We start from the raw sequence: 16620 nt of genomic DNA on the forward strand, positions 1-16620 counted from the left end.
AGTCGCATTAAATGCAATTTTTTCTTGTTGTATTGGAACTATTATTTTAATAAAGCATATAAGTAGTGATTACTGAGATGCTGAGGAAAGAAGATGATCAGAATCCTGGATACCATTATGATCATGCATACAGGGATATAAATGACCCATTTTACAAGACTCAAACTAAGATGAAGTGCATGTAAACAAACTAACTGCTCTGCCATCAGGTCCTAGAACCACCAGAAGGAAGTAAGAAGAATCCTGTCCGATTAAACATTTGCAAAATATGTTAAACTCTGTGGCATTTCTGTGAGTGGAGTTTGGACATTTTCCAACAGTATGAGTTAAGATAAACAAATGAAGTCAGACTTTGACCTCAGTCTGTTAAAATCCAGATGGACAGTTACCCTCAGCTGATCACTGTTCCATCTACCAGAGCGACTCCAGGTAGGAACCAAAGACTCACTTCACTTTATGTTTGATCTCTGTACCATGTTAGAGCATTTGTGGATTACATGTTCTGTTCTGCTGCTGGGTCAGGAGGCAGTCAGGGCAGATGATCTGTGTGAAGAGACTCTGATCACGTGTGGTGTGCTGTGTCAGTGGGTACTTACAAGAATGTAACTAAGCACATTTACTCAAATACTGTACTTAAGTACAACTTTGAGCTACTTGTACTTTACTTGAATATTTCCATTTTATGCAACTTAACACATTTACTTCACTACATCTTAGCGACAAATATTATACTTCTTACTGCACCACATTTGTCTGACAGCTTTAATTACTTTTCAAATGAAAGTTTTTCATCCCCTTCCTGTCTGGTGACAACCATGTATCTCCAGATGTGTTGATTTTGAATGTTTGTGATAAACCGAAGGATGAAGTGTTCCTTCACGCGTTGAGAAAATTCTCTAGCTTCTTAAGATCAGTAAACTCATAAAAACCCTCCTGGATTAGCTGGAAAATGCATCATTACAAAGCTGAAAACAGGGCTGTTTTTCTGACACCATGAAAAGCTCAATTTTTAGGGAAATGTAGTCCTCACAAGACAACCATGAGGACCTCAGAAACATATAATGATCTTATGGGATATGATGCATGGCTGTAGATTAAATTACCAAACAGTATATACACAGACTTAAACATCTATGGCAGTAAATGCAACATATAAATGAATGCAGTGGTAATATTATTCCAAACACATCATATAATAGTAAAACATTCTACTGCACAATGAGCACTTTTACTTCTGATACTTAAAGTATATTTTGCTGGAAAAAAAATACTTCTGAGTCAGCAACACTTTGAATGTAATAGTGGAGTATTTTCACAGTGTGGTATTAGCACTTTTACTTCAGTAAAGGATGTGAATACATTTTCCACTACTATTACTCATGTTGTGGGGACATGAATCTGTTCACACAGTAAGACTGTGGGGACTTGACTTCCTTTTGAGTGTGATGTGGGGAGCAGTGAGAGGTGGCTTTAGGGGATGTCTCTGGGATGCCAGAGATCACTGTCTAGCCTCCTGGAGGTGTCGTGGGACCAACTAGACGAAACACTGGTGACAGGAGGTTCCCACCTGATGACCCCAAAGACGTGTTAGTTATCACTGCTCACTGGTCTGTATAGTTAAGCCTTGCCATAACAGCTTATCATAGGGATTAGGAAGTTATTCACTGAGTGCTGATCCTTTCTCTAGAGCACAAATTTCTTGTGTTTATTTGAACTTGAGGATGAAACACAAGTTGCCACAACATGAGTCATTAAGTTTTAGGGTGAAGACTTGAGTTAAGGTCAGGGTACAGGGTTAGTCTCCTGGAAATGAATGTAAGTCAATGTAATGTCCTCTGAAGTGATGAAAACACAATTCAAGTGCGTGTGTGTGTGTGTGTGTGTGTGTGTGTGTGTGTGTGTGTGTGTGTGTGTGTGTGTTTGTGTGGGTGTGTGTGTGTGCATCACATGGTAAGGATATAGCAGACAATTAGTGAACCGTGGAAAGGCTCTGGGATGTGCTGCAGTAACACCACACTGTGACTAATGCCATATACCTGTATCAGCTATTTCTAGCAATAAGGCTGGGTTCGCAGAGGGTTTATATTTCCACTGAAACACTGAGTGAACGAAAAACTAATAACAAAAAGCAGGTCACTGAATGGTAGGCTATTTTTGCTGCTTTGTAGGCTGAATTTTTGTCTACATGTGCACTGACAACTGCTTTATGAAAGTCTTGAATGTATGTACACACACACACACACACACACACACACACACACACACACACACACACAGAGCGCTGTAGTGTGGGAGTTAATGAATTCAGATGTGAGTGATAATCAGTAACTAAGTATAAGGACTTAGTCACGATGACTGGGTCCAGTCCACATGAGAAAACCTCACACTTGTCTCCGTCACTGTCTTTCCTCTGTCAGGTCCTCAGGGTCGAAACATGAGCGCCTTCGTGACTCTCTCCACAGGGCAGAGGATGCCTGTGGTCGGACTTGGCACATGGAAGAGCACTCCAGGACAGGTGGAACAGACTTTGTTTGTTAAGACCAACCATATTTCTGTACATTTTTAAACAGGATGAAGTATTGTTGGAGTGTGTCTGTGTCCATGTGTTTTCAGGTGAAGCAGGCAGTGCTGGCAGCCTTAGACTGTGGGTACAGACACATTGACTGTGCTGCTGCATACAGCAATGAACAGGAGGTGGGAGAGGCTCTGGCTGTCAGGGTCGGCCCTGGTAAGGTGAGAGAATCTAGTTCAGCTTGAATCAGATATTGAATTTGACGGTTCATTTCTTGACCTTGGAAGCAGCAGTTGACAAAACAATCTCTGCTCAAGATCCTCTTACCTGTTGCTGTGGTTTCAACCATATCACACGGTTTCAGGTGTTGGTTGACCCTTTATTACCTGTCTACTAATAAACTTTTGATGATAGACTGATTATCAATATCAGAGCAAGTGTGAAACATTTTCATGCCCTCTCTCTGACTCATCATGTACCTCAAACTACCTTCAGCTATCAGGTATTTTCACTGTACTGTACAGCAAAGGTTTGTATATCCTTTCCCTCAAGGCTCTGCGTCGTGAGGAGCTGTTTGTCACATCCAAACTGTGGAACACCAAACATGACCCGCAGGATGTTGAGGAAGCGTGCAGGACCAGTCTGGCCCACCTGGGTCTCTCCTATTTGGACCTGTACCTCATGCACTGGCCCATGGCATTTCAGTGAGCAACTGCACACAGTGAACTGGTTTTATCTCTGTATAGTTGTTCTTGTGTGAATCAGTGTGAAATGATACAGTGTCACATTAGCTGAAGTTGTGTATGTGGATGTTTAAGGCGGGGGAAGGAACTGATGCCTCAACGCAAAGATGGAAGTATTTGTTACTCCGACACACATTATAGAGATACTTGGGCAGCCATGGAGAGCCTAGTGGACAAAGGTCTGGTCAAAGCCATAGGACTGTCCAACTTCAATGCCAGACAGGTTGATGACATCATCAGCATGGCCAGACACACACCTGTGGTCAACCAGGTACAGTGTTCTTTCTCATAGGCCAAAATAAATACATTTGATTAAGTTTGATAAACAACAGAGAAGGTGTCATTCAGAAATAGGCTGAAAACTCTCAGATGGTGTGTCTCATTGTGTCACAGGTGGAGTGCCATCCTTATTTGTCTCAAGTAGATCTCCTGTCTCACTGTCGGTGAGTCTACCTGCAGTTTAACATGCCATCAAAATGTATTTTCTTCAAGATCACTTTCATCAAATATCGTTCCCATTGTGTCAGTAAGTGTGTCAGTAACGGTGCGTGTCCCTCGGCCTCAGGTCAGTGGCAGTTTGTGTGACAGCCTACAGTCCTCTGGGCAGCGGGGACAGACCCTGGGCCTCTCCTGATGAACCCAGTCTGCTGCAGGATCCTCGACTGGGAGCTATCGCCCAGAGATACCAGAGAACACCTGCCCAGGTCATACTGAGGTAAGAACCAAAGCTTCAACTTCAAAGTTAAGCTCAGATGTAGCAGATACCAACAACCAGGACTAAACCTCTTTAGCTTTTAATATATGGTGCCCTTTTGGCAGGTGGCATGTTCAGAGGGGTGTCGTGTGTATCCCTAAGAGTGTGACTCCCTCCAGGATCAAGCAGAACTTGCAGGTGTTTGACTTTTCTCTGTCAGAAGACGACATGAAGGTGATTGAATCCTTCAACCGCAACGAGCGCTTCATCGTCCCAACAGTCGAGGTGAGTCACTGATGTTATGACACCTCGCAAGATTTTAACAGGATGTCTCAGGCAGAGCCCATATAGACCTATGACTTGTGTTTATATACGTGCGACAGCCATCTTAGTCCAAAATTAACTTAAAGCTTGGACTCACAGATGACGCTACATGGCTGACACATCAGCCTGTTTTAGATCTATGAGTCTCTGATGAGCCAGACTGTAGGAATCTGGGTCAAACGTCCTGACTCCTGAAGATTTCTGTTGTAATCAACCCATATATGTAGCTATAATGTGATCTTAACTAATGTATTGTCTTTTTCCACAGAGAGACGGCAAAAGGGTGTGGAGAGATGGAGAACATCCTCATTTCCCCTTCAATGATCCTTACTGAGTCTACACACAAGGAATGTTGTGTTTTTGAAATTTCTACATTAAATTAAAATATAATCAAAATTAAACTAGCTTTTGCTCTTTGGGAGGAATGTCATTGACATAATAAAAATATTTAAATGACTAAATTTGTAGAAGAAAGTCTTTAAAACATGTTTTCCCCAGTCTTATCTTTATTGAGATTGCAGTGAAGAAAAGTGACTTTTCTTCCACTGCCAGAGTGACACTATGTGGTCAGTAACAGAACTGCCTCTCTGCCAGGTGACAATGGCTTTGATCAGTGTTTCTCAACCAGGGGTCCTCAGGGGAGCTCCAGAGGGGTCGCCAGAAAATGGGGAAATAATTTTCACTATTTAACTAACTATAAAAGTGAGCCCAATGTGAGTATAAGTACTGGTTGATAACTGTACAATTAATATCTATCAACCAGTCTTTTCAGATTGAGCTCCCTGAAGCAAACTCTTATTAAATGGGCGTCCATGACCTAATGTTTCAAGGTTAAATCATCACTGAGTCATTGCAGCAGCACCACTCTGAGAGATCACACTTTCAATCATGTTGCACTTCTGAACACAACTGATGAACAATTAATTATCCTTTTCAATGTCGGGTAAAAAATTAAATGCAGAACTGCTGTGAAAATCCATTCATCCCTCTCCCTGTTGATGCTTCCTGGCTCACCAAACAAAAAATCTCAATGAAATTTCCCCAATGAAATGAAATTCACCATCTTAATTTTCTATAACTACAGTGGAAACATCTTATAGTGATCATGGTTACAGTGACAAACTGCTTAAAAGGAGGAGAATCATTCCTGGATAAATGCTGTTAAAGTAATTTGCTGATAGTATTCAAGTAGTCTCCTTACAATGTTTGAGTCTTTTCTTAAATGACATATTATTTATACTTTACTCCCATGATACTGAGGCTGCTGCTGTGTGCACACTGAAATCATGACAGGAAGACAAACTGCCAAAAATGAGGCAATGAGATGCTGCAACGAAACTTGGTGTTCCTCAGGTTACCATTTTCTAGTCTACTCAAACAATGACAATGGTTATAGCTGCTGTTGATGGAGACAGAAAACAAATGCGCATAGAGAAAACACCTGTGCTTGTCCATGTGATGCCCACCATTACTTTGCATTCATGTAATCAATATAAAAATGTTAGATGGTTATCTGCATGAGATATAAAGACAGAAAAATAAAAATAATCTGTTTAGTGATCAATTTAGCCCGAGTGTGATCACTGTAAGAGGTTTCTACTGTATATCTTTATATAGAAGATACGTACGAGCCTTAAATTGAGTACAGATACCCTCAGACAGAATGCACGTGAACTATCAATAAAGAAGTTTCAAACGGACACTGGTAACACTTCCATTTTGTGAGATTTTATTTTCAACAACATAACCTTGACAAATCTGTAATACATTATATGCTACTGTTTATTTAAAAAAAAAGAGGAAGTCATAAGCAATATGTTTTTTTCTTTTCTTTCTTATAGTCTAGCATAGAATCCCGTCACTAAAGCCATTCATGTTGGTTGTGATATATTGAGAATGAGGCCACTCAATAACACCCCACCCCCCACCCCGGTCCCCCCCTCCCCAATCAGCATCAGTCACTCACCTTCCATTTCCAACATCCCCTTACCCCCACCCACATCAAAGCCAGGGCAAACCAAGCGGCTACATGCTTTCTCCAAGGGAAGTCATACAAAAAAAGGGAACACATGAAAGAAGCACAAAGTCCTAAAAATGTGGAATCTGGTGAGAATTTGTACAGGTGTGATCCCGGTACTGACCACTGTGGGGCAGTGTACATTTATCCATAAAGGTCATCGTCGTTGTCTTCGTTGAACACTGGATTGCTGCCAGTTCCTCCTGTGCCATGACTGGGACCACTGCCTCCTGCAGCACTGGAGGGAAACCTGAAAGAGAAACAAGAGTCATTTACCCTTTTTATAGTGACTGACCTCTGATATGGTGACTAGTATTTCTGGCAGGTATGAACTAATAACTATCTTTTGTAGTCCGTGATTCTAGGAAAATGCCATGACTAATATGATAAAGCTTTTCACAATCATTTTTAAAAACACAATATGACTAATATCTGTTCAGACAGAGGAAGACTTAAATACACAGCTACCTGCACTCATGCTAATACAAAATGTCAGAAAATGTACCTGAAGCTGCCAAAGCCACGGCTCTGCTGCAGTGTCTGAGCGAACATCTCGTATTTGCGAATGTCATTGTCACTGACGGAGCGACGGGCGAATCGCATTGCCTCCTCAAAGTGGTCCTTCCTAATCTCTGGCACAGGATCATCCTCTTCCACCTCCTATAGGGGGGAAAAAAAGACACAGAGTGGTGATGACAGGCAAGACATCTGAAGCGGTAATGCACAGAGGCTCACTCAGATGTGAAAAAGCGACTGAGGGAACAGGAACAAGCACTGACCATAGCTGATGGGTTGGTCTGCCTCTCCCTCTCTCTGCGAATCTCATTTTCGATGCTCTCTCTGATGGCCAGCTTACACGCCCGCTGGCAGATCTCTGTGAGATCTGCTCCAGAGAAGCCATTGGTCATCTTTGCCAGGAAGTCCAAGTCCACATCCTATCAACAAAGTACAAACATTTTAAAAAAGGCTCAGAAAATGTATCATTAGAACTAGGTATCAGTGCTCGATACCTTTATTAAAAAAAAGGTATACAGTGAAATAGCCCAGTCCCAAGTAGTATCAAACTTCCCCAGTCAAACAAAACCTGCATTTGATCATTTTTGAACCCCTTTCTGGAACAAATTGACTCATTGTATGGTTTTGCTCACAGGTGATCACAGCAAGCATTCTTAGCTTTTATGCAACTTGCGATTGGTTCACTACTGAAGCAGCTACAAGCCATACAGCCTGGTGTGATGGCTCTGAGTGCAATTTATTGATAGAGTTGTAAAAATGAATGCAAACGATATGGGACAGTAATGTCAAATGAGGTACTCCATTGGTATCGGTATCACTTTAAAACTATAGTGCGTAACTTCTACAGGTCCATAAATGTCCGTTTCACCCAAGCCACTACTAGAGGAGATGACACAATGCTGATTAAGCCGATCGGCTCCTCTAATATCTCGCGGTATTTTTCAATATATATCATTTTTAGTATGCGTGTCAACCGGCGACATTCCCGTGCTGGCACACAGGAAATGCTTCCTCACAACAAGAAGGGAGGGGGAGGAAGAGCGGAGAGTGTCATAGCAAGAGGTAGAGCGCAGGTAGAAAGAGAAAGCAACATGGCGGAGAAGCGGCCGAGACACGGTTCAGAAGTGGATCCTACCACAAAGGCGAGTGTTACTCTGTGTACGGTGTGTGGCGACTGGAGAGTGTTACTCTGTGTACATGGAGTGCCGCCGGCTTATTAGTTGTAATAATGCATTATCCGCTGGGAGGCAACAGAAGTTACGCACTATAGCTTTAAGGGTACTGGTATAGCAGTTTTTTAACGATATCAAGCCATACTTAAATTTTAATTCTCTTGCGACTCACTGATTGGATTTGTTGCATCAAAATAATTTTCTTTTCTTTGTGTCATGCTCCTACAGGGGATCTTCTTGTATCATGAATAAAAGCTGTATTTTCTAACATAAAGTGGGAATATTATAAGAACAACACAGAAATAAAATCACTTCTAAGACTGTATTTGACAGACTGAAAATAAAAACGTCTGCGCACAAACAAATAATAAAAAAGAGAAACTATGAGTGCTAGCACTGTCACCTTGCTGATGGGGCTCTTGCGGAGGTTGGCTTTCAGGATGCTCATCCTGCTCTTCTCATCGGGCAGTGGGATGTAGATGAGCTGATCCAGACGGCCAGGTCTCAGGATGGCAGGGTCAATGATGTCTGGTCTGTTTGTGGCTCCGATGATGAAGACGTTCTTCTTGCTGGACATTCCATCCATCTCGGTCAGGATCTGGTTGATGACACGGTCGGCTGCTCCACCACCATCTCCCACGTTGCCGCCACGGGCCTTAGCTATGGAGTCCAGCTCATCAAAGAAGAGAACGCATGGGGCTGCTTGACGAGCCTGGAAATATCACACAGATAACAATATAAAAATGAATTCTGTAGGTTGAAATTGAAGCTTGTGGTGCTGCAGAATAAATGCACACATTCAAAATTTATTTTTTTAATGATAGACACCAAAACATAATTGTTACCTTGTCAAAGATCTCTCTGACGTTGGCCTCAGACTCTCCAAACCACATGGTGAGCAGCTCAGGTCCTTTGATGGAGATGAAATTTGCCTGGCACTCATTGGCGATGGCTTTGGCCAGCAGAGTCTTACCACAACCAGGGGGGCCATAGAACAGCACACCCTTGGATGGGGTCATGCCAAACTTGAGGAACTTGTCTGGGTGCTCCACTGGGTACTGAATTTAAGGAGAGGGAGATAAACCGTGAGATAAAACATTCTAATATAATGGTTTATGATACATCCGTTTCAGACACTCTTAATGTCTGGAGGCGGTTCACACCTGCACCAACTCCTGCAGCTCCCTCTTGACATCATCCAGACCTCCGATGTCCTCCCAGGTGATGTTTGGAACTTCGACAACCGTCTCCCTCAGTGCAGATGGGTTGCTCTGGCTCAGGGCCCACTGCAGGACAGCATCAGGCATGTTAGTACGAGCTCAGAGGGCCAATATAAGCCAATTGAAAACATTTCACTTTGACCATATACCAAAGACCATAACACAGCTCCTACCTTGAAGTCATCCATAGTGACAGCAAGTGAGTTCATGACTTCAGCATCAATGGTCTCGTCCTCAAGGTCGATCAGGTCCATCTTCTTCCTGATAGCCTGCAGGGCAGCCTCAGAGCAAAGAGCAGCCAGATCTGCACCGACGTGTCCATGGGTTTCATTGGCTACCTATATTAAGATACAAAGAGCACAATATTACTTTCCTGTCCAGTACCATACCCAATATACCTTATTAAGTACAACCACGAACACTACTACTGCAATGCAGTAAGTCTAAATATGATGATGGATTATATTTATTGATTTAATGTTTTTTGTTAAAAAGGTGTACTATGCAGGATTGTGGTTACTGTTTAATACTGAAAGTAAAAGTAAAAGCTAGGACTAGGACAAAGATTTTAAATCATCACTCGGAAAACCCTCAAACAACCAAGATTCTTCAAGCCACATTTAATACTTTCATTCTGTCAGATTCTATGTCAGTAAACAATTTGGCATTAGATGCAGTTTCCTGTGTAGTTTTACTTGGAACATACGGGCAATAATGACAACCACATGACTCTCCCTCTCCTCAGAGAAGCAGTGTGTGGTGTGGTGTCACCTGACTGCAGGAAAATAATGTGTACAGACCTGTTCTAAGTCGACATCGTCAGCCAGTTTCATGTTCTTGGTGTGAATCTGGAGGATCTCCAGTCTGCCTGTGGCGTCAGGGATGCCAATGTCCACTTCCCTATCAAAACGCCCTGGAGGTGGTGAAAGTTCAAACACACACACTTATTAGTTTCAACTGAAACAGGCTTAGAGCAACAAGCCAGTCTGCAGGAATTACTTTTACTTTCTGTCTCCTCTCTAATGGTTTAGCAGCAAAAGTAACATTACTGATCAAACATACAAGCTGTAAAAGGAACCATCTACATTTTATAAAGTAACAGTATTTGATTAATAAGCAAGATCCAATTCCAGTTCTCTGTCAGGGCCGTCAGAACCATCCTGTCAAACACTTTCACATATGTCACAAACTGTGGGACTGCACAGTGTTGTGAGAAACTGACCCAAAACTGAACTGCAGAACCCACAAAATAAACAGCAGCCAGCAGTTGTAATCTGTGATATAACATGCTTTTGGCGAGCCATGCGCACAGAGCAGCTCCAGGTTATATAAAACAAAACACAGTAACTTGGGGTCTGTTGTAGCGACATTTCTCAGGGTGCATAACTCCACTAAGGTGATGCTGTTGGTGAAAATTACATGATTGATACATCACTAACAGTGCTGGGCCCTACAGTTATAATATTTTTCCCAGGTAACAAGAAGTGCAGCAAATTACTGATAACATTTCAGTAATGATATTACAGTAACCCCTAAAACAAATAACTCATTACAACCTTACGTTTGTTGTTAACCCCTACTGATTTCACCTCCAATAATCAATCATGTTTAAGGTTTTATTTTCATATTTGTCACATGCACGTCACAAAACAGCAAGTTAGCTTAGAAGAGGGAAATGCTTACATTAGCGACTAAATATTCACATTACTTTGATTTTGTCAAGAGGTAAGATGACAAGTCAAACCTCCTTAAACGCCTACTACGACTGACAGCACTGCAATATGGAGCATGTGGAAACACACCCTACCAAAGGTGAGCTCTCCTCAGTCACGGAGGATGGCTGGCTAGACAACCAAAACTGGATCTGGATGTGGTGGATGAAATGTTGCCGGTCTCCACAACTGACTCTTTCAGACAAATATTTGGGAAAATACCAGGTACAGGCAAGAGAAGACCTCTTGGTAAAAAAAAATTTTTTGTGCTAAACAGAGATTACCCTGACACTCACAGAAAGGTGCACATGCAAGGTCTAAATTTTGAGGAGAAAGGACTTAACGTTGACTACCAATTTTGTGGGATGTAACAGGAAGGTAATGTACAAAAAGGTAAAGTAAAGTAGGAAGGTAAAGTGTTATGAACAACTGTTTGGCAGGGAGTAATAAGTAATATGATTACTTCTCAAAGGTGTAACAGTAAAATAAATTAAATTAATTTGAATAATGAGCCCAACACTGATCCCTAATATTTGATGAGTTTACATAACCAATAGGAACGATGCCATAACAATGAGACCTGGGGTTGTAAGAACTAAATTACTACTGATATTCACACCTTTATGCACAGGCCTGTATTGGATGGTTCTTCTAGTTGTTAGATACTGCAGTAACTCAACACATGCTTAAAACAGATAATTTACCAAATCTCCTGAGGGCTGGGTCAATGCTGTTGGGTCTGTTGGTGGCAGCCATGACGATGACATGAGCTCTCTGTTTCAGGCCGTCCATTAGAGTCAGCAGCTGGGAAACAATGCGCCTCTCCACCTCTCCGTGAGTCTACAAAAGAAACAAACAAAGAATTGTTACTATACAGATAAAAACGTTATCTAGATATTAGTGACATTGTATAATTTGAGCACTTTTAATATCACAAAGCCCCTACAGCTATATTTTAAATGAGTGTGTGAAGGAATTACATTCCAAGCAAAATACCAAAACATGAAAAGAAACTATACAAAAACAAGCTACATTTAGTCTTTTCAAGGTCTGGACAATGATAGCCATTATTTCAAAACACTCGCTCAAAACACTGTTATTCAGCGACACATTTAGTTCTCCTCTCCTCCCACTCACCTTCTCCCTTTTAGGGGCAATTGCGTCAAGCTCATCAATAAAGATGATGGCAGGAGCATTCTTCTCTGCTTCCTCGAAGGCCTTTCTCAGGTTACTCTCACTCTCTCCTGCCAGCTTACTCATGATCTCAGGACCTTAATCGGAAAGCCAAAAAACATTTTGATTTTAGAGGAATCTTCGCAGCGTGTACTACATTCAAATAATATGCCTGAAACATGAGATGAACCCTGTACCAACTACACATTCTAGTGATAGATAAACGACTGCTGCTCTAGAAGTAAAATGGTTGTCTACTAATCAGAAGGTCAGTGTTTGATCCCTGGCCCCTGCTGTCTACTTGCTGAAGTGTCCTTGGGCGAAATACAAATTTGTGCATGAATGTGCGTGTAAATGGTTTAGTGGTGCTTGTGTTGTAAAGTGCTTTGAGTGGTCACTAGGACTATAAAAGCGCTATATAAATGCAGTCCATGTTCAATATATACACATTATTCCATCCCTCTTACTGGGAGATGAGACATCTATTTTACAACAGAAGTTTACAAAGGTGAGTTGCACTCCCTGCAGCTAGCTGATAATTTATGTCCTCTTTTATAAAGCTCAGCCAATTTTGCGATTGTTCTGAAGAGATGAATGCAAAAGAAAAACTGATCTAAAATGATGCACAAATTAAATGTTGCTTCTCATTGTATAGCCAAGCAACCACTGTTAGGATTCTGATTAAAAACCTTAAGTAACTACAAGGCAACACTGTCAAGGGCACACTCAGTATTATCATAAAATAGCCAAGACTGGCAATAAGTGTCTATAGAGGATAAATACAGATGTGTGTTCACACCATTGATCAGGAAGAAGAAAGCTCCAGTTTCATTGGCTACAGCTCTGGCGATCAAGGTCTTTCCAGTTCCAGGGGGTCCATATAGCAAGATTCCACGTGGGGGCTGAAAACGGGAAAAGCAGTCTTTAAAATCAGAGCTTATTCTTAAATTAAAAACATTTGCAAGATAAATAATGGCAGAGTGAATTACACATTACACTCAAAGTAAGTCAAACAAAACCAAAAGCAGCAAACATACATGTCATAAGGTTTACGCTTGTGTACACTTGAAATGTAGTGTACATTAGACATACCAAGCATAGACTCCTTTAGTGACTCAATGATGTCAGTTACACAGCAATATCTGGCTAAAACTAGTCGATGTTTACTACTGTCATTCCTGCACAAGTATGACTGTAGCTCAACCTGTGTGTTTTAAAATTAAGGATGGATGCATCTTGTGTCATAGACAGATAGCAACTATACCTTTGTATGAGAACAAGTGCTATCCTTTAAAATTCAAAATCTACAATGAGGGCCAAATGTGTTCACTTGTTCCTCAGTGCAGATTACAAGGGTGCCTCACCTTGACTCCTATGGCCTTGAACAGTGCAGGGTGTCTCAGAGGCAGCTCCACCATCTCTTTGATCTGAGCTAACTGCTTCCTCACCCCTCCAATGTCATCATAACCCACCTCATTCAAGGACTCTTCCTCATCCTGCATGTTAAATCAAAGATATTCAAATTTCAATACATTTTTTTTGACAAATGTTAACCCATGCACTGTGTGTGCAGCTGCTACCCACCTCTCTCCTGATAGGCTCTCCTTCACAGTGAATGACTGTATCAGGAGCAACAATACAGTAGGGAGAGGGGTCGGTCTCTACCACTTTGAACTCCACAGCACGCATGCCTCCTCTGACCAGGAAAATATCACCTTTACGTGGTAAAAGAAAATCACGTTAGTTTTACCTCTCTACAGAAACATCTGATCCATCAGGCAAAATAATAATAACAACAACAACAATAATAATATGGTTCTTTGTTCTCACCTTTGCGGATTGGCCTGTAAGCCTCAAGAAAGTATGGCTTCAGGTAGACTTCAAACAGATTTCCAGTAATTCCTTCTACTGTGTCATCTATTGGGAGGACGTGGATCCTCTTTCCGTACTTCACATCAGGACATGGCTGAATGCTGAGGGAGATATCAGACTTTAACACCACTTAAATTGTTTTCACAGCACTTCAAAAAAAAAAAAAAAAAAAGACTAGTGTGTTTTTCCCCCACCTGATGACATCACCCAGCCGGACCCTCAGATTGTTGCGGACCACCCTGTTCATGCGAACCTTTTCATCGGAGCAGGTGTCGTCAGACAGCACAATGCACACAGTCTCCCGCCTCTTCTTTCCTTTCATCAGCACTGTGTCTCCACGGAAGAGCTGCAGCTCGTCCATTTTGGTCTTAAAAGACATTTAACAAAAGTTATTTAGTGCATCTCAGTGTTTTTAAATTTAAAATATCAAGATATAACTTAACATTTGATCTATTACAACAAATCACAGGGTTTTAGCCTACCTGAGAGAGAGAGACCACACTGTTGTCTTCATTGATGGATTCATCGACAATCAGTCTGTTGGGTCTGTTCTTCTGTTTCAGAATCGCAGTGGCTAGATCATCATTTTTGGATCTATGAAGAGGAACAGATAAAACCACTTATGGATTGAACCAAAAAAAAACAAACTCTTGTGGAGCACCTTCCAGATCTTCTGAAGGTCCCACAACAATCAAGCTGCAAAGTTACTAAGTAATAGTGTACAGGAAACCATCAACATCTTATTATTCCACAACAAGTGAATGTCAAGTGTGATAATACATCTGTAAAAACCAGGCTGGCTCCTAAGGTGCTCTGTGACAGTGAAACCTCTCAGAGTTTCTGATTTAGTTTCTCGGGTACGTCTATGGGGATATGGAAAACACCCCTTCACTAAATGTCCTTTGGTGGACAGTGTTCTGTGCTCAGTGAACTCCTTACCAACTGAACTCTGAATGAATTGTGAGAGATCATTTTAAAAATAAATCAAACAATGTCTTAAGAGAGATCAGCCATACTTAGTACTCAGGCATGAGTACTTTTACTATCGATCGTTTGTGTTTTGTATTGCAAGTTGTAAACGTATTTTTACTGTAATGTCTCTGTACATATTTATGAGGCCATATAGGAATACGAAATGCACATTAGATTACAATATAAATGGTACGAGGTTTTCGTCAATTCTAGTAACCTTATATTTTAGTGTTTATGTGCCTACATTATTAACAACAACAGTAACTCTAAGAATAAATAATCATTTATTGCTGTAAACAGAACGTATACACAACTCGCTAACTGACACGACTAACCGGGTAATATGCACTATCGTGCGTGCATTCAACCAACAACAGTTTAAAATTGACCAGTAACGTTAGTCATTATTAAGGTTAAAATGGCAACAAGTTTCCAGAAAAGTCTATGATCGCTTTTTGTAGTTTCTCTTTCATGTTGTTAGCATGCTAATGTTAGCCTTTAGCTAACTGACTGGCGAGCAAGCGAGCCCAGATGACACAGCAAAAGAAATAGAAAAAAAAACTTTGTTAGCTAACGTTAGCTCGGTTCCTCCACAGAAAGACCAACGTTACAGATTCATTGTGATTTTAAATACATTAAGTGTCGACATGTGCGTGAGCTACCAACATGAGCAAATGTGTTATATCATAACGGTTAAGCTAACAGCGAAATAGACCCCGTGTGAATTGTCGATCTTTTAGAATGAATAGCCTAACCCTGTTAGCCGGCTAGCTTTGGTGCACTGTACAGAGTGGCTATCGCCAGACAGCTCGTCATGAAGTTAGCCATCTGGATGACTAGCGTAAACGTCGGCGTTTTCTTTGGTGTAACCGCTGGCCCGTTAGCTTGGTCTGTGCCTTTTGCTCATTAGCTTATTAAACGTCCCACTGAAAATGTTAAACTAATTATCAAGACAGGATATAAACCGGCTGGTAGGCCAGCTTGTCGGTGTGATGGTGGATGGCTTTGGCCTTGACACCGTTGCTAAGCTAACGTTAGCATTCAAACACGACAGCGATGACTGCGCTTTGTCAAGTCGCTGTCACACAGCTGGCTAATTTCATACAGTTAACTGGCCAACGACACCCGTTTGGATGACAACTGTCAACGTTTCGTCGGGGTAATACCCAACTGTCAGTGGATTTGCAATGTTAGGTTATTCGAGCAATGGACAAAAGTGCGGAGGCTGAAATAACTGACCCCATTAGCTCTCTTGCTAGCAAACTCGGTAATGTATTAGCAATCGAGCTAACTTTAATAAACTAACGTATTCTGAGCTGGTGTTAGCTGATTTTGAAGACATTTGCTAATAGCCATTGTTCAGAAAACCGCAATTCAATAGGACAGAAAGATATTTTCACTTACTCCCCTCCCGAGGCCATGGTCGTCCACCTGGATTACTATTAATAAATAAAGAAATTCTAGCTAAATGTTTAAGAGGCTTAACCGGTTCTCGTTACTCAACGTTCTCTGTGATTTCACACGAAAGAGCAGCCGTTTCCGTGCTCCTCTTTACAATTATACCGTGAGCTGGACGCATCTGGTATTCTGATTGGCTGGAAGTTACTCATCACCTTCAGCAACCAATGACAGTACCTGAAGTCTGACGTCACCAAGAATATTGTGGAAATCTGGCCAGTTACAAACAGGTGGG

The 16620-nt window shown here is 41.4% G+C and overlaps 2 protein-coding genes across 2 annotated transcripts; one reads left to right on the plus strand and one right to left on the minus strand.

The window, feature by feature from the left end:
* The first annotated feature begins 302 nt into the window (after positions 1-302).
* Positions 303-5946, plus strand: akr1a1a (aldo-keto reductase family 1, member A1a (aldehyde reductase)). Its single transcript, XM_049577869.1, has 9 exons — positions 303-429; positions 2418-2515; positions 2614-2733; positions 3065-3216; positions 3331-3526; positions 3649-3698; positions 3821-3970; positions 4075-4234; positions 4542-5946. Exons 1-9 carry the CDS (start codon positions 378-380, stop codon positions 4605-4607), a joined length of 1044 nt encoding a protein of 347 aa, XP_049433826.1. The 5' UTR covers positions 303-377; the 3' UTR covers positions 4608-5946.
* Positions 5947-5979: 33 nt separating this feature from the next.
* Positions 5980-16490, minus strand: LOC125889751 (valosin containing protein). Its single transcript, XM_049577866.1, has 17 exons — positions 16332-16490; positions 14438-14549; positions 14150-14322; positions 13914-14056; positions 13668-13798; positions 13448-13579; positions 12883-12985; positions 12048-12181; positions 11615-11750; positions 9999-10111; positions 9372-9536; positions 9142-9264; positions 8824-9036; positions 8382-8690; positions 7070-7225; positions 6796-6950; positions 5980-6540 (listed from the first exon to the last, which is right to left on the minus strand). The coding sequence occupies exons 1-17, from the start codon at positions 16346-16348 to the stop codon at positions 6435-6437; spliced, it is 2421 nt and encodes an 806-aa protein (XP_049433823.1). The 5' UTR covers positions 16349-16490; the 3' UTR covers positions 5980-6434.
* Between the last annotated feature and the right edge of the window lie 130 nt (positions 16491-16620).

This window comes from Epinephelus fuscoguttatus, linkage group LG6, assembly GCF_011397635.1.
Source record: "Epinephelus fuscoguttatus linkage group LG6, E.fuscoguttatus.final_Chr_v1".
NCBI classification, from domain to species: domain Eukaryota; kingdom Metazoa; phylum Chordata; class Actinopteri; order Perciformes; family Serranidae; genus Epinephelus; species Epinephelus fuscoguttatus.

Excerpts from the sequence above, each read along its gene's own strand:
- akr1a1a (XM_049577869.1), top strand. The coding sequence starts at position 378 with ATGGACAGTTACCCTCAGCTGATCACTGTTCCATCTACCAGAGCGACT. Across the intron at positions 3,527-3,648 it reads ACACACCTGTGGTCAACCAG|GTGGAGTGCCATCCTTATTT; the intron begins GTACAGTGTTCT and ends ATTGTGTCACAG. Across the intron at positions 3,971-4,074 it reads CCTGCCCAGGTCATACTGAG|GTGGCATGTTCAGAGGGGTG; the intron begins GTAAGAACCAAA and ends CCCTTTTGGCAG.
- LOC125889751 (XM_049577866.1), bottom strand. Across the intron at positions 14,057-14,149 it reads CGGCTGGGTGATGTCATCAG|CATTCAGCCATGTCCTGATG; the intron begins GTGGGGGAAAAA and ends TATCTCCCTCAG. Across the intron at positions 9,265-9,371 it reads TCACTATGGATGACTTCAAG|TGGGCCCTGAGCCAGAGCAA; the intron begins GTAGGAGCTGTG and ends GCTGTCCTGCAG.